General features: G+C 49.2%; 1 protein-coding gene across 1 annotated transcript in view; it reads right to left on the reverse strand.

Moving 5' to 3' along the window:
- Window positions 1-22900, reverse strand: part of SNTG2 (syntrophin gamma 2) — a 201056-nt gene that overhangs the window by 82072 nt on the left and 96084 nt on the right. Inside the window, exons 7-8 of the mRNA XM_079940355.1 lie at window positions 18061-18148; window positions 12619-12710 (exon numbers count right to left, since the gene is read on the reverse strand). Of these exons, the coding sequence (XP_079796481.1) occupies window positions 12619-12710; window positions 18061-18148 (180 nt within the window). The remainder of the gene's footprint in view (window positions 1-12618; window positions 12711-18060; window positions 18149-22900) is intronic.

The raw sequence follows: 22900 nt of genomic DNA on the forward strand, positions 1-22900 counted from the left end.
CTCACGTCAGACGCCAGCCAGAGCTGCAGGGTGTCCACGCTAGTGCTCCCTTTACGTTTCTGTTAAACATCTAGAAGCTTGAGAAGACGATAGGCTCCTGTTCTTATGCCGCGTGGGGTAAGGGATCCACGTAAACAGTCACCTCCTCTGACGTGCTGAGTGATGCTCACCTGTACGGTCAAGTGTCTCCCGACGACCCTCAGAGTGGCAGCGTATTCACAGCTCCCAGTGCCGGAGGTGACTTTGTTACGAAGACATTTCTTCAGGAGAGATAAGCAACGCTGCAGGAAGAGACACCTAGCGCGTCACCCTGACAGGCCTCCTACACGTTTCTGTCTTTCCATCACTGCAACAATGAAACATCCATCTCTGAGGCAGGTGGGGAGTGGAGGGACCATACTGGTGACATCAGAGGGCCGAGACCCACCTTCCAGCCCTGGGGCCTGGCCTGCTCCCAGGGGCTGCAGGGTCACGCGTGAGGCGGGACAGGAAAGGAGGCCCGGGCCTGGGGAAGCAGCCTCCCTGCCTGCCCCCGCCCCTTGTCTGTCTTCTCGTCACTTTCCAAGAGGCTCTGGAGTCAGTGAGGAAGGGACGGCCCTCCACCGCACCTGGGCGGCCACACTGTGCCGCTGCTCTCAGGGTCAGCATCAGGGACACACCCTGGCCTTTCCTGGGGAGCCGCCTGGCCGCGCAGAACCCAGGGTCCACGCAGGCCAAGCGGCCAGCACAGGGTGTACTTCCCAAGCGTCCCAGAGGCTACGAATCCATCTCCCCGGCCAGTCACTCGCTCTGCTGGGGAAACAGTCTTTCACACATTAGGACACAGGGATTCTCACTGAAAGTCTCCAGGGAGGAGCTCTCGTAAGCAGGCTGTCCCACAGGGCCTCGGGCCGGGAGCCTGGGCTGTCGGCAGTGTCGCCAACTGGATGTGCAGGTGTCGCCGGCTGATGCTGGGGTGCCCGGAGAGGGCCGGCTGACCCGGGCCGCGGCCGGACCCAAGCTGGCCGTCCACACCGGCAGTCAGAGGCATCACCTGAGGACCACCGGTGGGGAGCTGGGGAGGGAGGGTCCCGGGGAGCACTGGCCCTGCTCCCTCCTCCCGTGAGCTGGGCCCTGGGGCGCTGGGACAGGCCGGCCGTGTCCCCGGCGTCCGGAACAGCCTGGCGGATGACCCACTGAGACCAGAGGCCTAAGGGCGACAGCTGCGGGGGCAGCAGAGCGAGGGCGCCTCGGGCCCAGCAAGTGGGGGGACTTCGTATCAGGGAAGAGCTTCGGGGGGGCCACCAAGCTCCTAAGGAGGAAGTGCACAATCTCGCTCTGTCCCACGGAAGCCGTGAGGCCGGTGGCAGCCGGGCCGCGGCCCCGATAAAGCGGCCTTAATACGCTTTGCTGGGCGTCAGTCCTGAACGCTTTCTGTGTTGGCTTCTCACCGGCCACCTCCTGATGGTGGTAATTTCGCTCGGAGACGGAAGACAAGTGCCTTGGGCCCCTGTGGAGGCTTCAGAGGCATCCTCTTCTGCCCAATTCTTTTCTTTTCTTTTCTTTTCTTTTTTGGGAAATAACTGTTTTTTAAAAATATATTTATTTATTTATTTGGCCGCGCCGGGTCTTAGTCGCAGCTTGTGGGATCTCGTTCCCTGACCAGGGATCGAACCCGGGCCCCCTGCATTGGGAGCGCAGTCTTAGCCACTGGACCACCAGGGAAGTTCCCCAGTTCTTTTTAAAACAGACCCAGAACTAAAATACTTTTGTAACAGAGCTTCAGCTTTTATGGCATTTCCAGCTCTAATTTTCTCTGAAAATGCCTCCTGTCAAGCTGCACCTGAATCTGTCAGGGGCCCGGCCCTTCCTGGACAGTCGGACTGTCCTGCATGAAGCCCTGGACAGAGCAGGTGCGCATGGACAAGACGCCACTGGAAACCCAGCGCAGCAGGTGTGCTGGGGTTTTTTTGGGAGGCGACCTATCAACAGGTCACCAAGGTTACGGGGATCAATGACAAGTGCATCTCAGGAAAGTAATTTAAGCAAACGCAGGCAGCTTTGCACAAACTATGTTCACATATTCTACAGAAGTGTCATATCTGTCAACTTTTAATCAAGTGTGTTTCCCACTAAAATAAGTTTTGTTTTCTCTCCAAAGGGCAGCTCTTAAAGGCTCAATTAACCATCAAATATTAATTATTATTGAGAGAGAAGGTTCATTCTAAAATATTTTTCTGCAGCAAATTTAAGACCTATATCTCAGGAATGAAACAGCTGTGCTGTACTATATGGTCTCAGCATGCCATAGAAATATGTAAATAGTTTTTCTATTTGAATTTGACATATTTTGAGTGGAAATGCTTGGCTTCTTATCTTAATGAAATTAATTCATTAATTTTGTGAAGACAGCAAGTATCTAAAGTATTTAAGTCATATAATTTTTCAATATTACAGCAATACAATAATTTAAAAGCAAATGAACGTATCTGACAACAGGTTACTGTTATATTCTTCAAATTGAAATCATTATTATGATAAGATTAAAAGTATCTTAAGAAACACGAATGATGGAGTGAAAATAGGGCCTGGTTCTTAAACTCTTCACTGAGTGGTGGTAAATCAGGCCGCTTTGGAAGCCAAGCGAAGATTTAGAGCTACCAGAATCTACTTAAGATACAGGTCAATGAAACGCGGATGAAAGTCAGAGGAGTGTGCAAATGTTTAGAAAAACATGATATTATTAAACACGCTGGGGGGCTTCAGAGGTGGAACGATGCCCTACTGGAATCCTACGACCCGCAGAGCTGAGGCACCAATGCAAGCAAAGGTGCCCATTTCCTGTGTCAAGATTATTAGGAACAGACTTGGTTCATGTGAAAAAGATGGCACAGAAATTATACGAGAGAAAAATGACTTCTGAGTTACAAGAGAGAAAAATCAACATCTCGTGAATTGATAATGGAAGAAAAACACATCCATTTCAATAATAGTTACTTGAGCCGTTCCATCAGGTTCGAGCAGGGCTCCAGGACCAGATCATGGAGTTCCAATTCTGACTTGCGTATGTACCAGCTGTTTCCTTGGTGTGCACTAGCATGCACTAGCTGTGTTCTGTTGGTGTGTTCCCTTGGTGTGCACTAGCATGCACTAGCTGTGTTCTGTTGGTGTGCACTAGCATGCACTAGCTGTGTCCCCTTCCTATGTACTAGCAGGCACGACCTGCGTTTCCCTCCTATGTGCTAGCATGCACTAGCTGTGTTTCCTTCCTAGACTAGCAGGCACTAGCTGCGTCCCCTTCCTATACCATCAGGCACTAGCTGTGTCCCCTTGGTAAATGAGTTACATTCTTGTGCCTCAGAGTTCTACCTTCTCCCACACAAAAAAGGTGATCATGACAGATACATAATATTTAGAAAGACTCCTGCTATGTAATAACTACTATGTAAATTGTTGTTGTTAATACTATTATTAGTAAATAGATCTATATATATAAGGAAGAACATTAAGGTGACCCACATTCTTTCCTTCTATAGATAGTCATTTCAGCACTTGACACATATCATTTATTTCCCAATGCCTTTGTAAATTATTGTGTTCCTCACTATATACACTTTTGAAAATTAACATGATGTGTTTTCCAGTCACTAAACAATCTTGGTAAAATTCATTTTAAAACACTGAAAAATCTCATCGCATGAATCTATCCTCATATAACGAATTATTTCCCCATTATTGAGAAGCCAGATTGAAGTCACTTTTTCTTACGCACATATTGAATGTGCTCTGAAACACGGCTTGTCATCCATTCCTGGGTGTGGAACTGCTATGTTTGAGGTGTGAGGATCCACAGCGGTGTTAGCACCTGCTGCCAGACGCTTTCCAGAAACGCTGCTGCACTGCACTCGTCAGGCCTCGTCAGTCATCCCCACAGAAAACACAACCACAAGGCCAGCTTTTGTGGGGACCACTTTGCAACGCCCTCTGCCGAGCCCCCAGGTCAGGACCAGTGGAGTCATCTTCGCCTGAACTTTGCTGAACCTCTACACACCGGCCACCAGTTCTGACTCAGTACCTTCTGGGAGACCAGTCCTTCTGCCTCGCTGGCCCATTCGTGGTCTGTAACAGACCTACTGTTTGTATATAACTGTGCTATTTTTGCCTAAATTCCTTGGAGGTAAGGTAGCTATTCACTGTCTTCCTCCAAACAACCCTTCTCAAGTTTTAAGATGATTCCACATTATTTATTTAAATGTCTTTCTAGCAGCTTTTCTCCTTCAATCTGCTACATTAAAATTTTTGTTGTATTTGATATATACAGAGTGTAATACATATATTCTTATGTACACAAGTCATAGAGGAAGTTATGAAACACAAAACTAAAACGAAGCCCCCTGAAGCTCCCAGGGGACTCACAAATTAGAACATCGCCGCTGCATCCCTCTGCATCCTCCTGTCTTCCCACGTGGGCACGGTTGGCCCCCATCTCCCCCATGACCAGTACTCTGGACCCTGGAGCCGACGCAGTTTTCAGAAAGCCCAAAGACGATAAAATGTGAAGGGGAGATTCTTTAAGAAAAAGAATACAAAAGTAAGGCATACACAAGAGGAAATCCAAACGTACTAAGAACTGCTAGTAAATCTTTCCCCAGCAAAACTGCCCTCAGCTGGAACACAAACAGTTGCCCAAACACCACCCCATGGGACTAGAAGTGTGATGCAGGGGAAATCACAAACGTTACAGAAACCTGAGACCACCTGGAGACACTGCCATCTGCTCCCAGGCCCCCAGATGACACTTGTTACTTCTTGCCATTTTGATGACAGCCATTCTGACACTGTGAGGTGGTATCTCATTGTGGCTTTGATTTGCACTTCTCTGATGATTAGTGACATTGAGCATCTTTCCATGTGCCTATCGACCATCTGTATGCCTTCTCTGGGGAAATATCTATTCAGTCCCGCTGCCCAAGTTTGATTTCAATCGCTTGCTTCTTGCTATTGAGTAGTATGTATTCTTTCTATATATTTTGGATGTTAACTTCTGATAAGGTACATGATTTGCACATATTTTCTCCATTTTCGTTATGTTGATGATTTCCTTTATTGTGCAGAGGCGCTTTAGTTTGATGTAGCCCCACTTGTCTATTTCTGCTTTTGTTGCCTTTGTTTTGGGGGTTAAATTTTTTTTTTTTTTTTTGGCGGTACGTGGGCCTCTCACTGTTGCGTCCTCTCCCGTTGTGGAGCACAGGCTCTGGACGCGCAGGCTCAGCGGCCATGGTTCACAGGCCCAGCCGCTCCGCGGCATGTGGGATCTTCCCGGACCCGGGCACGAACCCGCGTCCCCTGCATCGGCAGGCGGACTCCCAGCCACTGCGCCAACAGGGAAGCCCTTGGGGGTTAAATTTTTAAAAAATCATTGCCAAGACCAATGTCAAGGAGCTTACCATTTGTTTTCTTCTAGGAGTTTTATGGTTTCAGGTCTTATGTTCAAGTCTTTCATTCATTTTGAGTTAATTTCTGTCAGTGGTGTAAGACAGGGGCTTAGTTTCATTCCTTTGCATGTGGCCATCAAGTTTTCCCAACACCTTTCATTTATGAGACTATCCTTTTCCCCGCTATATATTCCTGACTCCTTTGTCATAAATTAATTGCCCATATAGGTGTGAGTTTATTTCATGGTTCTCTATTCTGTTCCATTGATCTATGTGCCTTTTTTATGCCAATACCATACTGTTTTGATTATTATATCTTCAAAATTTAGTATGAAATCAGGAAGTGTGATGCCTCCAGCTTTGTTTCTCTTTCTCAAGATTGTTCTAGGTATTTTTGATCTTTTGCAGTTGCGTATACATTTTAGGATTGTTTGTACTGTTTTTTTTTTTGCAAAAAAATGCCATTGGAATTTTGATAGGTATCCCACTGAATCTGTAGATTGCTTTGGTTAGTATGGACATTTTAACAATAGGTTTATTCTTCCAATCCATGAGCATGGAATATCTTCCCATTTATTTGTGTCTTCTTCAATTTCCTTCATTAACGTCTAAAAGTTTTCAGGGTACAGATCATTCATGTCCTTGGTTAAATTTATTCCAAGGTATTTTTTCTTTTTTATGCAATTATAAATTGGATTATTTTCATAGTTTCTCTTTCTGATAGTTCATTATTGTGCACAGAAATACCACTGATTTTTGTAATAGATTTCCATCCTGCAAATTCACTGAATTTGTTTATTAGTACTCAAGAGTCTTTTAGTGGAGTCGCTAAGGTTTTTTCAATATAGTATCAGGTCATCTGCAAATAAAGACAATTTTACTTCCTTCTTTCCACTTTGGATGTCTTTCATTTCTTTTTCTTGCCTAATTGTTCTGGCTAGGACTTCTAGTACTATGTTGAATAGGAGAGGTGAGAGCGGGCAGCCTTTTCTTGTTCCTGACCTTAGAGAAAAGCCTTAAGCTTTTCACCATTGAGTACAATGTTAGCTGTGCAGTTGTCATTTATGGCCTTTATTATATTGAGGTATGTTCCCTCTATATACAATTTGCTGAGTTTTTAAATTAATTAATTAATTTTGGGGGGGGCTGCGTTTGGTCTTCATTGCTACATGCAGGCTTTCTCTGGTTGCGGTGAGCAGGGGCTACTCTTCATTGTGGTGTGCAGATTTCTCATTGCTGTGGCTTCTCTTGTTGCGGAGCACAGGCTCTAGAAGAGCAGGCTTCAGTAGTTGTGGCACGTGGGCTCAGTAGTTGTGGCACATGGGCTCTAGAGCGCAGGCTCAGTAGTTGTGGCGCATGGGCTTGGCTGCTCCGCAGCATGTGGGTTCTTCCCGGACCAGGGCTCGAACCCATGTCTCCTGCATTGGCAGGCGGATTCTTAACCACTGTGCCACCAGGGAAGTACCTCTGAGTGGTTTTTTTTTGATCATGAAAAGATTTCGAATTTTGCCTAATGATTTTTCTGCATCTATTGTATTAAGATACTCATATGATTTAATCCTTTATTTGTTAATGTGGTACATCATGTGATTGATTTGGAGATACTGAACCATCCTTGCATTCTCAGAATAAGTCTCACTTGATTATAGCATAAGATCCTTTTAATATATTGTTGAATTGGGTTTCCTAATATTTTGTTGAGAATCTTTGTATCTATGTTTATCAGGGATATTGGCCTGTAACTTCCTTTTTGTGGCATATTTGTCTGGTTTTGGTATTAGGGTACTGCTTGCCTTGTAAAATATGTTTGGAATTCTTCCCTCCTCTTCAATTTTTTGGAAGAGTTTCAGAAGGACTGGTATTAATTCTTCTTTAAATGTTTGGTAGAATTCACCAGTGAAGCAATCTGGTCCTGGACTTTTGTTTGCTGAGAGATTTTTGATTACTGATTCAATCACCTTACTAGTAATAGGTCTGTTCAGACTTTCAGTATTTCTTCATGATTCAGTCTTTTTAGATTTTATGTTCTAGGAACTTATCCATTTCTTCTAAGTTGTCTAATTTGTTGGCATAGTATTGTTCAGAGAAGTCTCTTATGATTTTTTGTATTTGTGTATCAGTTGTAATGTCTCTTCTTTCATTTCTACTTTTATTTATTTGAGTGCTGCCTTTTTTTCTTGGTAAGTCTAGCTAAAGCTTTGCCTATTTTATCTTTTCCAAAAAAGCACCAGCTCTTAGTTTCACTGATATTTTCCATTGTCTGTTTAGTCTCTATTGCACTTATTTCCATTCTGACCTTTGTTACTTACTTCCTTCTATTAACTTTGGGATTAGTTTGTTCTTCTTTTTCTAGTTACTTGATTTATAGTTTTAGGTTATTTATAAGAGTTCTTTCTTATTTCTTAACATATGCATTTATCACTATGAACATCCCTCTTAGAATTGCTTTGGCTGCTTCCCATAAATTTTAGTATGCTGTATTTCCATTTTCATTTGTCTCAAGATATTGAGACTTCTACTTTGACCCACTGGTTGTTCAGTAGCATGCTGTTTAATCTTCACATATTTGTGGATTTTTTGGTTTTCTTCTTGTAATTGATTTCTAGTTTCATACCACTGTGGTCAGAAAAGATGCTTGACAGGACTTGAATCATTTTAAAGATTGAAGTAAATCTGTGGCTCTTAACTATAACTAGTAAATTCAGTCTATGTATATTGATTTTATTACTGCTATGTCTGTAGTCATATCTACCTCCTTAAGTTTGGCTCTTTCATTGTCTTATTTTTCTATTCTTTTTTTCTTAATGCATTTTAGTTAAGGATTTTTTTGTTATTGATTTGCTTTTTTTCATTTGATGTTTTATTTTTACTGGTGTTTTATTAATTCGTGAAGTGTCTTAACAACAGTAGGACTTTAGAATGCTTTACATCCAGTCCACTCACTCTGAACCACATACATTGTTTTCAGTATTCTGTATTTGCCCTCTTATCTTAACCTAAGATATTAGACATTAACTTAAGCGATGTTATTACTTTCTGCAGAGAACATTTGTTTAGATTCACATACATAGTCCCCTCCTTTAATCTCCAACTGCCCTTCTGGGATCATTTTTATTTTCCTGACATGTGGTCTTTAGAAATTCTGTTACTAATATACTCTTTCAGATTCTCTTCCTATGAACAAGTCTTTATTTTTATCTTGTTTTGGAAGGATGGTTTTGTGAGGAACACGAAGATAGACTCGTAGTTATTTTTCTTGTCTCCATGATTTTGAAAATATTATTGGGCTGTTATCTAGCTTCCATTGTCACTATTGAGAAATGTGCTGTTAATAAAATTGTCATTGTTCAAAGTGATCTATGCTTTCGCTAGTTGATTTTAAGATTGACTTTTGGCAACAAGGTCAGACAGAAGAGTACGACCCCCTCCACATGAAAGTCAAATACAGGTAAAATTAATCTATAGTAATTGAGGTCAAAATAATAGTAATTTTTTGAGGGAGAGGGTAGTTTGAAATTATGGTGATGTGCTATATTTTGACCAGGGTGCTATAACATTTATTGAGCTGTTTCTTCAGAGTTGTATACTTCCCTGCATGTGCCTTATACTTTAATTAAACAGTTGAGTATCATTCACTCATTCGTTCTCTCTGCCTGGGAGACCATCCCTCCTTCCATTTAGAAGACTCAATTCAATGTTTAACTTATGTGCTTATTTGTTTAATATTTTAAAATATATTTTGTTTGTTTATTTTTCTTATTATATCTGTTTTTCTTTTGCAACTACTATTTATAAGTTTCATATCTGTTTCCTTATAATTTCTGTAAAAATCTTGTTTCTGTTTTGATATATTGTTCCTGTACACTTTTGAGCATTCAATTCTCTGTAATGACCCTAATCTTTTGAGTTAATCTTTTGAAATTCTTAACTCAGAAAATCAGGCATTTACTGTCATAAATTCTTTGTTTTTTAATTGTAGCTCCTTATTTATATTTGGTAAAGTTTTCTGACAAAGGGAAACTAGTCAGACACAATTTAGCCTTGCATCTGCCACAGGTAAAGCAGAGACATTGGCATCTGAAGTCCCTCAAAGGACCGGGTCAGCACCCAAGTTCCAAGCACACCAGGTGAAAGCACCAGCTATCTCTCAGGAAAAAGGAAAACATTTTTGGACAATCAGGTAATCAAGGAATAACCCCTCTATGTTCCCTCTGTGAAGGCAAACATGAACACTAACCCACTAACAAGGGAGCCAGAACGGGACGTGCAGGAGTGTGGAAACAGGGGTGGAGGGAGAGAAGGACCTGACAATATACACGTTCAGTTGAGATGAGTGACACTGATGTGAATGAGACTTTTTGTTGTTATAAATATTCAGTACGTTTTCTGACACGAAAATAGTGCAGTATGAGCACTGAACTTAGAATCTTAAGGTGTGTGAGCCGTTCCTGGGTCTGGAGGAGAACGTGGGGCCTGGGGCTGAAGCCATGAGCAGACTCCTTCTCATGGAGGGTAGGAAGACGGAGAAGATGTAGCATCTGGGGAGGGAGCAGTTAATAATTTAGTTTCAAGTGAGAACCCGGGAAGTTGTCAAATACACAAGGCAGCACTGGGAGTGGCTCTGGGAATCACAGGCAGAGTGAAAACGCACTCTATCGGCTCCCCCTCCTCCACAAGCAGGGGTTACAAATGTGCTGGGGGTCACGGGCACACAGTCATGAAGGGGAAACCCAGCCTCCAGGGCTCCTGTGATTGTAAAGCTGCTCTGAACTTGGCAAACTCTGCCTCTTGCTCCATCACGTCTGGTCCTGGGAGAAGGAAAGTGATGTGAGCATGTCTGAAAGTGCAGCCAACGAAAACTGCCTAAACCCTCTGTGTCTGAGGAAGGTTCCAACTCATTTCCTTTGATAAAACAAACTGCAGAGTGGAGCCCATTTTCTTCTCCAGTCCAGAGATACGGTAGGTCCTAGTCTTCCAAAGACTAAAGCTTTGTGGTCACTCCTCGTACTCAACGTGGGTTACATACAGTCCACAAGAAAAAGGTAAGTGAGAGAGAATGGACAAAATACAAAGACGCAGGACGCTGCGAGACAGCGCAGGCTACAGTGACGACAGTTATTATAGATACAGAGTAACTAAGCAGTGTGGTTCTGGTATTGATATTGCAATCAGAATACAACCAAGGTCTCAGCAATCAACCCAAGACCAGGAAACGTGTGCTGTGATCGCAGTGACCGAGGACACGGGTTAGAGCAGCCGGTTGCCCAGGAAAATGAACCTGGGACCCAGCCTTTCACGTGTTTTACAAAAGTAAGCCTCATATGCTTTGGAGACCTGAAGTGAAAAACAAAGCTTAAAAATATTTAGGAAAAGAAACACAAGGAAACATTTTATGAGCTTAGGAGAAGAAAGGATGTCTTGAACCAGATCCTAAAACCACAACCTCTACCAGAAAGAAATGGACACACTTGGCTACACAGAGATTAACTTCCATTTATCAAAAGGTAGCGTAAATATAACGAAACGCACGCTGTAAATTGTGAGAAGAGATTTGAGACCCAAACTCAGCAAAATATTAATCCCAAGTGTGTATGGAGATTCCCATGGGATCAGGAAGGAAAAGACAAACAGCTTTACAGGCAAAGGGGTGAAAGTGGACGCACGTCCCGGAAGGGGAGAAAGCAAAGTTACCGCAAGAGGAGAGGCAATCAGACCTCCTCAGCCAACCCGGGAGCAGCCACCAGATACCCCTGTGCTTGGGAAAGTGAACCCAGAGCATGGAGCCCTGGGAAGCCGTGGCCACCTGCAATGCCTCCTGCTGCTGGGACGGCGACCTGGGACAGCCGCCTGGGGAAATAAGGTGTCGTTGTTTTGAAAATCAGACACTGGCATCATTGTGCCCAGAAATCCTAGCTCTGGGTCTGTAGCCAAGAGATATTTATAAGCATGTTCACGGCAGCCTGGTTTCAGTTGACAGCAGATGAGTAAACCAAGAAACAAAGCCAAGTGTCTAGTGATGACTGATAATCAGTAAATAAACTGCAGTATATTCACACAATTAACTATAATACAGAAAAAAACAAGCAAGCGAAAAAGAACCAGGGACCTACATAACATCTGTGGATCTCAAAATCATAATAGCAGGTAAAAATGTAAATCCCAGAAGGCTATGACAGAATAACATTTTATAAGCCTCAAAATGAAATGGTATATTTTGGGGATCTATACACATGGATAAACTTTTTTTTTTTTTATCATGCCAGTGACAAACTCGAGATTCAGGATGCTATTTATTTGGGGAAGGCCAGAAAATGGGATATGGGAGTGACACACAGGCGGCCGTATAAGCTGGGGACAATGTTCCTAGTACCGATTTGAGTCTTGAGTTCAGGGACATTTGTTTTATTTTTCTGCTTCATAACTCACGTAGACCCTAAACACAATTTTTAAATATCAAGAACTATATTAAAGGGTTAAAAATGGAAAAGAATGGTATTTTAAGAATGGACTGTGCAAACATGAATCACTTCCTCTGGTTCCGCCTGCCGGTCAGGTAGGTGGTGGTCGGAAGGTGCGAGCGGATATGATTTCCAAGGAAACATTTTTTCAAGCTGCTTACAGGAGTCTAACCGTATCCACTAACGGCTCAGTGGTTGAGGAGACCACACCCTGGACGCTGGCTCTTGTCAGGGCCCACCCAGCCGGGGTCTGGGTCAGGCCAGCCCTCCCTGGGGGAGGGGCAGCCGTCCACACCCAGGTCCCCTGCAGCCCTCTCTTTCTGCTCAGCTCTGGTTTTCTTGGGAAGGTGAAGATTTGGAGGATGACGGAAACTCACTGCAAATACACAGCATCACGCTTCCTAGGTGATTCCATTAACCTGGAATGAACCCCTTTCCTGTGAGTCTGGAGGAAGCTTCCTGAGGACAAACCCCGGCAGTTCCCACCGTCAGGTTCCGAGGAAAATTGGAGCCACGACTCCACATTCTACCTCAAAATGACGTACTCAGGCCTGTTCGCGAGATATTGTGAATTAGGAGCCGAAGTACCCTACGGTGAAAGACCAGGCGTCCACGTGGGAATTACGCGCACGTAAGCACACCCTACACCCATGTTTGAACCTCCCTCTGAAATGGGCAGCGAGGGCTTTTCTAAATCTGCCAGGGGAGCTTCTGGTTAAATCAAAGGTGAGCACGAGTGAGCTTACTGTGTTGCTGGAGTTTCCGTTCAGATGCAAACCGCTGTCAAAGAGGGGTGAGGAGGTCCCGCTGCCGGGCTCGCTAGATGGTCCTGGGGACCCTGCAAATCAAACAGAGACTCACTGCAGATGGAGCCACCAGAGGAGTCGCAGCGTGTTACCTGCAGGTCCACCTACGGGGGTCGCCTAGGGGGGTCCCCAGACAAGCCCCCGGGGGAAGCAGCTGCTGGTACGGGCTGTGCAGCCAGCGCTGGCCCCTCGCCACCCGCCCACCATGTGGACGCCCCCGTCTGCACCCCACAAAACGCCTGGCAGAAGGAGGGCAGGACCAGCTTCTTGCCAGGGCCGCACCAGGTCCAGGTGCAGAGAGACGCGGCCTCTCCAAGCCGGTCCCCTGGCCCCGGGGGCTCCATGAACCTGCCCTCCCCACCACTAGGATAATGATGCTAACTTCCCACACTTATTCTTGACTTTCCGATGTTAATTTTTACATTATTTATTTGTTTGACATTTTCGGATTATCTCTGCACTGCAAGTTGCTTTAGTGAAAAATAGAAGGACCAATCAGGTAAGTTTGAGGAAAGTGATATTTATGAGAAGAGGAAGCAGCTCTGGACTGGGGAGGGAGCAGGGAGCCGCCGTTGGGCCTGGAACACGGATGAACAGAGGGTCCAAGTCGAGCGTCTGTCTCGGGCAGGTCAGAGCCCTTCCCGAGCACAGTCCTCTTTTCAGGAAGTACAGGGATGGAAAGGGATCTCCGTCCTGTCGCTCCAGCACCAGGCGGGTCCTGTCCCCACCCTTCCGCCACCGCTCAGCCCCCGCCCCGCCCTCCACTGCGGCCCTGGACATGCCAGGTGAGGTGGGGCGGCACCAGCTGCCCCCAGGCCTCGCCTGAAAGACCAGCGCTCCAGGTGGACAGCAGGAGGGGCAGCGGGCCCTCAGCGCACATCGGCCCTGACCACGTGCCCAGGACCCCTCGCGGGACCCCAGACGGGTGCCAGCGCTGCAGGCAGAAGGAGGTCCGCGTCCCCTCCCCGAGTAGGGAGCCCTCCTCCTGACCACGACGCACCAGCAAGACCGACTCGGCGGCCCCGGGCCCCAGGTGCCTCCATGGGCAGGTTCACCCGCCGCCCTCCTGACTCAGCCGGCAATTTCAGGGAGAAGCCAGTGACCCCGCACCTCCCGTTACCAAAATGGGCGACGGGAAGGACCCCGATGGGCTGTGCAGGGTCAGGGGTGCCCCGGTCGCAGCGGGTGCCAGCCTGATACACGGGTCCGTCATTTTCTTTTAGCTTGAAAATTTTCAAAGCCAGCGTTAGCCTTCAAAAGCCAACTACTCGGGGGATAAATCCCATTAGGCAGAGGCTCCAAACTGGCAGGTGAAGCTCTGTCTGACCTGCAAATCGGTTTTGTCTGATCAAAGCCAAGGCACTGCATTAAAAATCCAGACTTCCCTTTCTTGGAAGACGACAAAAACCTTTACTGGGGTAAAGCTCCCAAATGACAGTAAACGGCCGGAGCCGAGGGGTTTCCCAGCAGGCGCCCCAGCCCTCCCCGTCCTGTCCTGCCCAATCGTCTCCGTCAGGCCTGAGGGTCTGCAGCACGCGTGTCACCAGCATCCGTGTCGCTGACGACACGAAAGCCTCGTGACGTTGTTGTGTTTACTACTTCGACACACAAGCCTCAGGTGTGCTTGTTACTTATTATTATCACCAGTTCACAGATGAGCAAAGTTAGTGGGACGTCGTGCAAGTTACTTCAGTGACGTCAGTTTTCTCCTTGAAAAGCCGTGAACACGTTATGGGCTCACCTTCAAAGCAGCCGGCACAGTTCAGGTCCAGCAGATGCCGCAGCGACCCAATTTCCCTTTAAACGCCACGCAGGACAGCCAGAGCTTCAAACCTCTCAACAAACTCAGATAAACCCATGGGTCTCCATACTGATGCTTCCAGGCCACCTCCATGTCGGCGACCAGCTTCAAGAGGGAGGCTGCGCTCCTTCACGTCCTCACGACCCCGCCCGAATGTTTTCTGGCCGGAATATGAGCGTGGGCAGCTTTTCCGTCCACCCGCTCTGGGGTGCTGTGACACACGTGGCACCCTGACTGTGCAAATTCCCTGCTGTGAGAAGCGGAAGCACCTGGGAAATACAGTAAAGGAGACCCTTACTGATCCCTGAGTAAACTCCAGGGCCTGTTACGGGTCACCTGGGTGCTTGAGGACGGGAAAGAAACACTGAGGCGGGCGCGGCAGCAGGACAAGTGGTAACAAGTAGGCAATGCTTCCTGCTTCCACACTCCTAAGGAAAGAAGCACGTGAAGCTGACGTGGAATCCGACGGATGCACAATCCGACGGTGGGGGTGAGATGCACCCACCCCCACCCCCGCGTCCAGAGCGTCTGTAGCACACTCCACACCGCACCCCTGCAGGCGTGGGGATGGACTGAACAGCTCCAAGAAGCCTTGAGAACATGACAACGACTTACCTCTGCTTGAACGGTCGTTCTCACTGCATCTGACCACCCAGCTCCCTTCCCGTTTTCCTAACCCTCCAAACATTCTGCGACCAGCTCCCCACGTACGGAACTGCTTCTGGACCCAGAGTCTGTTCTGCCAGCACCTCTACCTACTTCTTACTACATCTTCTATCTGCAGCTCCTTCCTGATGGCACATGTGTTATTCCCGTAACTAGCTCATCAGTAACTTGGGAGCGAAATCAAAATATTTCTAATTTCCTTCATTCGCCAGATGCTCTCACTGGAGGGACTAACTCTGCCACATCAACCCCGAGGGGCGGCTGAGTGAGCGAGTGAGTGAGTGGATTGTAACCTGACAGTCATTCATGCGCTCTAGGTTTCTGTCAACTTACTGCTGGTGAATGAGCATCTTTTCATCTATATCCCACAAGAGAAATCTGAACATTGTAATATTTGTTTCTGCTTATCACTACTTAAACCCGTTATTTTTAAAAAATCAGTGTCAATAATTATTAATAATAAAAATAGTGTCAAAAAACAAATACTGGGGGCTTCCCTGGTGGCGCAGTGGTTGGGAGTCCGCCTGCCGATGCAGGGGACACGGGTTTGTGCCCCGGTCCGGGAAGATCCCACATGCCGCGGAGCAGCTGGGCCCATGAGCCATGGCCGTTGAGCCTGCGCGTCCGGAGCCTGTGCTCCGCAACGGGAGAGGCCACAACAGTGAGAGGCCCACGTACTGCAAAAAAAATAAATAAAAACAACCAACTACTGGAAAAGAATACAACACAAATAGTTTCAACGAGTATTTACAAAAACACCTAACCTAAAAAAATGAGCTGTGATCTATAGCAGCTACACTGACCTCGTGCAGGGCTGGTGGGGTGTGAGATGGAGGCGTGGAGGCAGCGTGGCAGGTCCTCAACAATCCGACCCAGACTTGCCGTATGACACAGCACCTCCACTCGCAGGTGTGTGGCCGGGGGAACTGAAAGCACGTTCACGTAGACCTGTACATGAACGCGCACAACGGTCCCCAGGTGGAAACAAGCCACCTGCCCGTCGGCTGACGAAGAGAGAAACAAAACATGGTCTCTCCAAATAATGGAAATTATTCAGTTAAAAAAAGGAATGAAACCCTGCACACAGGGTACCATGTGGATGAATCTGGAAAACATGCCGAGTGAAGAAAGCTCACACGAAAGGCCACACGCTGCACGGCCCCAGTTACGTGAAGCGATCAGAACAGGCAAATCCATGGGGACAGAAAGTGGATTCGTGGTTTCCAGGGGCTGGGGGAGGGGATGATTGATACAAAGTTCCCTTCTGGGGTGATGGAAATAAGTAAAGCGATCAGAACAGGCAAATCCACGGGGACAGAAAGTGGATTCGTGGTGTCCAGGGGCTGGGGGAGGGGATGATTGGTACAAAGTTCCTTTCTGGGGTGATGGAAATATTCTGGAATGGGGCAGTGGTGATGGCTGCACGGCACAGTGACAAATTAAGAACTGCCTAAGCACGCACCTTAGAATGGTGAATTTTATGTTATGTGACTTCTATTTCATAAAAAGTCTGAGTCTGAATTTATGCAAAATAATCAAAGTCGGCACTGACTGTCTCCAGAGGAGACCCCTCCCGCCTCCTGTGCCCTCCCGGACACACCGTCAGGTGAGGCGCCCGCAGGAGAGATGTCCAGGCAGAGCCGTGCACACGCCCCCCGCGGCTACACGATGCTGTAACCTCACACGCGCCACACACCTGGGCCCCAGGCGAACGCTTGGGATTGGCTGTCCATGGGCCTTTTACCCTCTTCTGGAAGAATAAACTCTTGTGCTGTGTATAGCATTTATTTCTCTTTGAACGTGTGGCCTGATTTCTCACGTTGGTCTTTTTAGAAGGCAGGACGTGTGATGGATCCTACTGATATATTTTCATACCCACGGGGGGATCGTCAGTTTTTCTTAGATCAGTGAGCAGCATGGTTTCCAGGTCGAGGTCTGATGGGGACAAACATCGAGCTGCTGAAACCGATTTGCTCGGTTACTCAGGAAGATGGACGGGAGCAGGGCCAGAAGTTCAATGGCCCTTTTTGTGACCGTGGATTCGAAGGTGAGATCGGGTCTCAGCAGCTGCCGTGGCCCCAGAGAGCTGGGCCAGGCCCAGGGGCGGCAGCGGAGGCTCCGACAACAGGGGAACGATGGAAAAGAGAGAGAAGATTCCGGCCATAAGGTCAGCCCAGGAGAGAGGCTGTTCCTTCATGTGAGAGAAAAAGCCGGAGAAAGAAGGGAAAAGAGAAGAGAGGGGCTGCCGCGGGGGGAGGGCCCCGCTTCCCCGCGAGCCGGCACGGCGTGCTGAGCCACAGCGGAGCTGCGGCCCCTGGGCGCGACCTCAGCCCAGAGCCCCTCTGGTTCCAAGGTCAGCACCCGACAGAGGCCCTGCCGCTACGTCAAGGAAGGACGGTAACTTCATAAATTCTGCAAAGCCATCCTCCCGAACAGAGTCAGTCACAACACCTGTTCTGATCCACTTCCCGGCTGGATCACGTCAGGTCTAATAGAGAGTTACAAGCTCTGCAGGAAAACACGGGCGACGGTGACACGTCACGGTGCAGATTTACTGTTCTTTCCTCTTTTACATTAAATACGTCTCATGTCAACACAGACATCTTAAATACAAACTTCGTTCCTGTATGTGTGCATGTGCGTGTGTAGGTAAATACAGTCACAGGGAGGCGACCTCAGGAAGGCAACTTAGTTAATTCATTGACGAAGCGCCGTCTGGGGACGCCCTCTTTCAAAAGTCTGTGGACGGATTAAAGGGTAGGACGTCTTAGGAACATGCAATGCTGAGGCGCTCTCTGCGTCTTTCCTCTCTCGGAATATGAGCTCAGGAAACGATCTACACTCCTGCCAGTGCCGTATCGTTTGCATAAATAATGTGCTGCGTGGCACCCTTGAACTTGTCCCCTCCCCCTTACCTAATGGGAGCTTCAGAAATGATGGTGCTTCCCTGAGATACTCGACAGTGACGGTCACTTCATCGCCGGCATTTCTCAAAAGATGCACCTGTCAATGTGACAAAAGACAGTTACTCTACCATCACAAAGTGACCAGAACAGAAATAGAAATAAATCCCTACACGTCTCGCCTGTCTCCCGAGAATTCAATGTTCACGATTACCTTTGAAACTCTGGAAGTCCTGCGAGCTTTACCTGCCGTAACAAAAGGATGGCTGCATGTCCCCAGGTACAGGACTCTGGCGCCTCAGCTACACACACGTTCACACGTCAGCAGAGGTTTGAGGCCAGGCTCCCTGCACACTCTACCCACGCCATCCTGGAAACTCAAGTCATGTGAGAAACCCGCGTGGCGCGCAAACCGACAAATTTCAGACGCTGGCAACACACGCCAGCTGGTTAACTGTGACGCTGCAAACCGCAAATACGAGCTTCGGAGTTTAAACGACATTTTAATTTTGCAGAAACCAACGGGCAGCACTTCGCCCTTCTTGGCCGCAGCGTCACCATCCCCACGGTTCCGGCCCTTCCCCTGTAACCCAAACAGCTCATTCCTTTAGCTCTAGGGTCAGCTTTTAACGCTCAACGTTTGCCTCGTTTAAGCAAACGTGATTCAGACACATTAGCCAAAGCCCGGAGTAAGAAGCTGTACGTGTTCGCGCCCCCAGCGTCCCATCGGGAACGCGTGCGATGCTGCCACGCGGCCCCGGCCCTCCTCTGAACACGACCCTGCTGACGACCTGCTTCTGCCTGGAGACCCACAGAAAGGCCTTTCCCGTCACCCCGGGGACGTTCTCCGTGCCCCCGAGCCTGAGCTCCTCCCCTTTGCCTCGGCCTGTGAAACCCGCCAAACGCCCCAGCCCGGGCCAGCCAACATGAAGTGGCCCCCCGCTCATCTCGCATCCGTCTGTCCTCCTCTCCCTGAGGCCCTGCGTCCACAGCCTCCTGCGCCACGGGCGCCGGCGTGTCTCTTCCACGTATCAAATCTCGTGACCCTGAGGCCTTTTCTCCATTTCACTCCTCACCAGGCGGGTGCCCCGGGAGCCCTGAGGCGAGCCTACCCTGATGCCCCTTCCCGAAGCCCCCTCGTCTCCTGCTGGGTGGGTGCAGGTGCAGACACGGGATGAAACGCCCCAGCGTCTGTCTTCCCTAAGTCAGGGCTGCCGCCCACGGCAGCGAGAAGGGGAGGGCTCAAAGCCTCCCACCAAACCCAGCAACACGGCCATGAGACGGACGCTCTGCTCGGACGACTCAACGGCTGGGGCCCAGCTGGGACCACCCTCCGGCCGGCCCGAGGCCCCGGAGACAATGACCATCGCCTCAGCTCCTCCAGGCCATCAAGGGCAACGGGGCCCACGCACCTCCTCCTCCGAGGGCGACCCAGGGCGAGTCTCACAAAACCGTGGTGTCGTTGCGCCCTCGTCTCCTGCATCGAAGGGACCCCGAGCTGCAGCGCCGTCCTCTCCAGATGTGGCTGCTGCGGGGGTGGCTCACACCTGAGTGCGGGACGGCCGCCGCCGCCCAAGAGCCTGCCTGTCCTGGGGCTCATGAGCTTTAAATTTAAGACCAGGGTGTCACGTGGACAGCACGAGCCTGAGATGTGTGCCCCTGTCTGGGGTCAAGTTCTCCCGCTGCTTCTGTTATGTGGGTCTGCCCACGTGTGCGCACGCACACGCACACACACACCCACCCCTACCTCAATAAGTGAGCATACATTTAACAATTTTACAAGTCTTCCTGGAGATAAAATGGAGTTTACAGCATTAAAATCTGTCTAATCGAGGCTAATTAGCCCCCAGAAGACTCGCTCACATGTTTACACGGCTCAGGCCTTCAGCGTTGTTCCCCAGGCCCTCGAAGAAACGTCACTTTGGACAAGTTAGTTGTATCCGGGAACAACAGTAAAGAGTGAGGCAGGTGCACCTTTGATGAAAGAGTGGGCTTAACTTCAACGTGTTATTATTTTTCAAATCCCAAGTGTCTGCCCTGCCTTGATGTTTCCAGACTTTGAGATGCTAGGACAAGGCAAAGGTTTTACTGCATCGCCAGTTTCTTTTTTTTCAATTTAGTTCCAAGTATGTATGTGTGTCTGAGAAAATATTTTGACCACTGACCATTAATGCCTCCGAATTCAACGACTGATCTCAAAGCTATGTCTGCCCCTCAGACCACAGCCTTCGGACTGACGGGTGTCGGGAGGGACCTGACTCCACGCTCGGCTCTGGATGGCGGGGCCCCTGCTCTGCCTCAGAGCGACACGGACTTGCCTTTGCATCTATTTAAGACCAGCGATTCCGGCACCTTCCCGCCTGCGTCCCTGTCACCAGGCACGTCTGCTCTGCTCTGACAACGTAGGTGCAGGTTCCGATTTCTCACCTCTGACTCACCTGCTGGGCCGCCAAGTTTACCGGTGAGTCAGACATATTTCTTTTTTAGGAAGGATTCAGCTCTTGTATGAATCTTCCCCCAAGCTTTTAAAATGCCGCTCGAGCCATCTAAACTGCTGGGTGTCTCAGGTAAACGACTTGAGCTGCCACGACAAAAAGCCACAGGCTGGGGCTTGGACGACAGACACTCTCCGCCACAGCTCTGAGGCAGAGCCCGCGGTCAGGGTGCCGGCCGGGTCAGGGCTCTGGTGAGGGCCTTCATCCTAGCTGCAGACGGCCACCTTCTCGCTGTGTCCTCACAGGCACAGAGTGCGCTCTGGCGCCTCCACCCCCTTACACGGACGCTAATCCTACTGGACGGGGCCCCACCCTCATGACCTCATCTCCCTGGATTCTCCTCTGAAAGGCTCCTCTTCCTGACGTCATCACCCAGGGGTTACTGCTCCAACCTGTGACTCTGGGGCACAGACACTTCCAGGACAGGGGCTGGCAGCCTTGCGGCCTCAGAGCAGTTTCCCCAGGGAGTCTCTGAAGTTGTCTCACCCGGGACGCCTTCCAGGGAGTGAAGAAATCATCCCATGTGGTTATGTCCGAGGAGCCAGCACAGCTTTAAAATGTCGTAACTGAAATATGATGACTGGACATTTTAGAACAGGAAGTAACAAACGGATACACGATGAAAGCCTGGGTGTCTTCCACATGCCAGAGCCCTGGATGGACACCTCAGACACGCGGCTACTGGTGTATCTTGCGTGTCCTTCCGGAAATCGTCTACCCATTTGCAAGAATGCCTTCTCTCTTGAGGGCGTTTTGTGTGCCTTTTGGCCCCGTGCCCACACGTGTAGGTACGTGACCATGTGGGAACAAAGAGGCACACGCAGGAAAGCACACTACACCACGTGTGCTGTCTGTCCTCTTCTTTGGCCGTTTTCACGTCAGTGGAACCATGTCCACTAGACAAATCACTCTCTTTGCCTAAAATCGAATCTGCAGTTCACCTCACGTCAGCACATAGACCTGTCCTGCTCCATCACATACAAATACATAGGCTCACACACACACACACACAACACATAGGCTTCCACACACACACACTCACACACACACACACACTTGCACCTGCTGGCCTGCCAGCCCCTTGGCCGTCGCCTGCGGGGTTGGGTCCCCCCTCCGACTCTCCCTAACACCGCCACTGTCGACGTCTGCCAATATCCCCCCATCCTCTATAAAATGATGTGCGGAACCGGTGACAGCACTGTGAGAGCAAAGCTTCCAGACGCCGGGTCTGCGCTGATGCCTGGACACCCAACACCTGCCCTGGTCCACCAGTCAGAACAGGAGGCTGATGTCTGCCAGGTGATCGGTGCCCTTCGTCCTGGACCCACCTCACATCGGTCCCTAACACACCCTGTGGTTCTCCTTCCCTTCCCTGAATAGAGGGTTGAACAGACATATTCCCTAACTGGTAGAATCTCCAGGCTACTTTCCTGATTCAGGCCTAGCAGGCGAGAAGGGTCAAGTGGGAGCCCCCAGAACCGCTTCTCTGGGGTCAAACAGGAAACCACAGCCGTGCTGCACGGAAGACCTGGAAGATGCGGTCTCCTCCACCCTCCCAGCCAACTTAGGTGCTTGGCCCCGCAGAAAGCACATGAATTGTCAGTAACAGCCGTCCTTTGCTGTAAGTATAAACACACATAACTACAACGACAACCGTGGCTCCAGGTGCGTTCTCCTTCCCAGAACAAATAGAACACGTTCGTGGTACCTGGGCTTCAACTACAGACACAGCCAACACTTCCCTCCCTGGCGGTTCTGGCTGTCAGCAAACGCCAGCAGAGGCAGTGGCAATAGTGGACCCTGACTCTCCTGCATCCGGGCCAGGCCGGTCGTCCGTCTTTCTGTCACCCCGCCCCCAGCATCTCACCAGCCCTCGCGGCCCCCGGCTGGTCAGCTGCGTCGTGACGCTGTGTGTATTCAACTTGCGGGGACATGAGGCAACACCTAGAGGGTCTGTGAAGACACGGGAGTGTCAGAGCGGGAAGTGGCCCCAGAGACAGACAGTGGGCTGGAACTGGCACCTGTGACGTGAGAACGAGTTGCCGCAGGAGTGCCCCTGCCGCCAAGACGGCAAGGCCCGCCGGTGGTTGGCTTGGGTCCTGATGGGGGCGTGGCCCACAGCTGGACACGCTGCCCTTCCCACGCACCCCACGGTCGTCGTGCTACCGACGCGGTGACGGCTCTGCACTGTATCCACGCTGCCCCGGGCAGGCGCCCTGCCACCCGGGCCCGCCGCCCAAAGACCTCAGGTGCCGGAAGTGTCCGTGGCAGATGGGATTCTAGGCGGTGTCTGGAGGAGGCTAGCGGGATAATCACACGCATAGCTTTGTGTTTGCTCTCCTCGTGGAAAAGCTCCT

The sequence above is a fragment of the Stenella coeruleoalba genome, assembly GCF_951394435.1.
Source record: "Stenella coeruleoalba genome assembly, chromosome: 13".
Taxonomy (NCBI): Eukaryota; Metazoa; Chordata; class Mammalia; order Artiodactyla; family Delphinidae; genus Stenella; species Stenella coeruleoalba.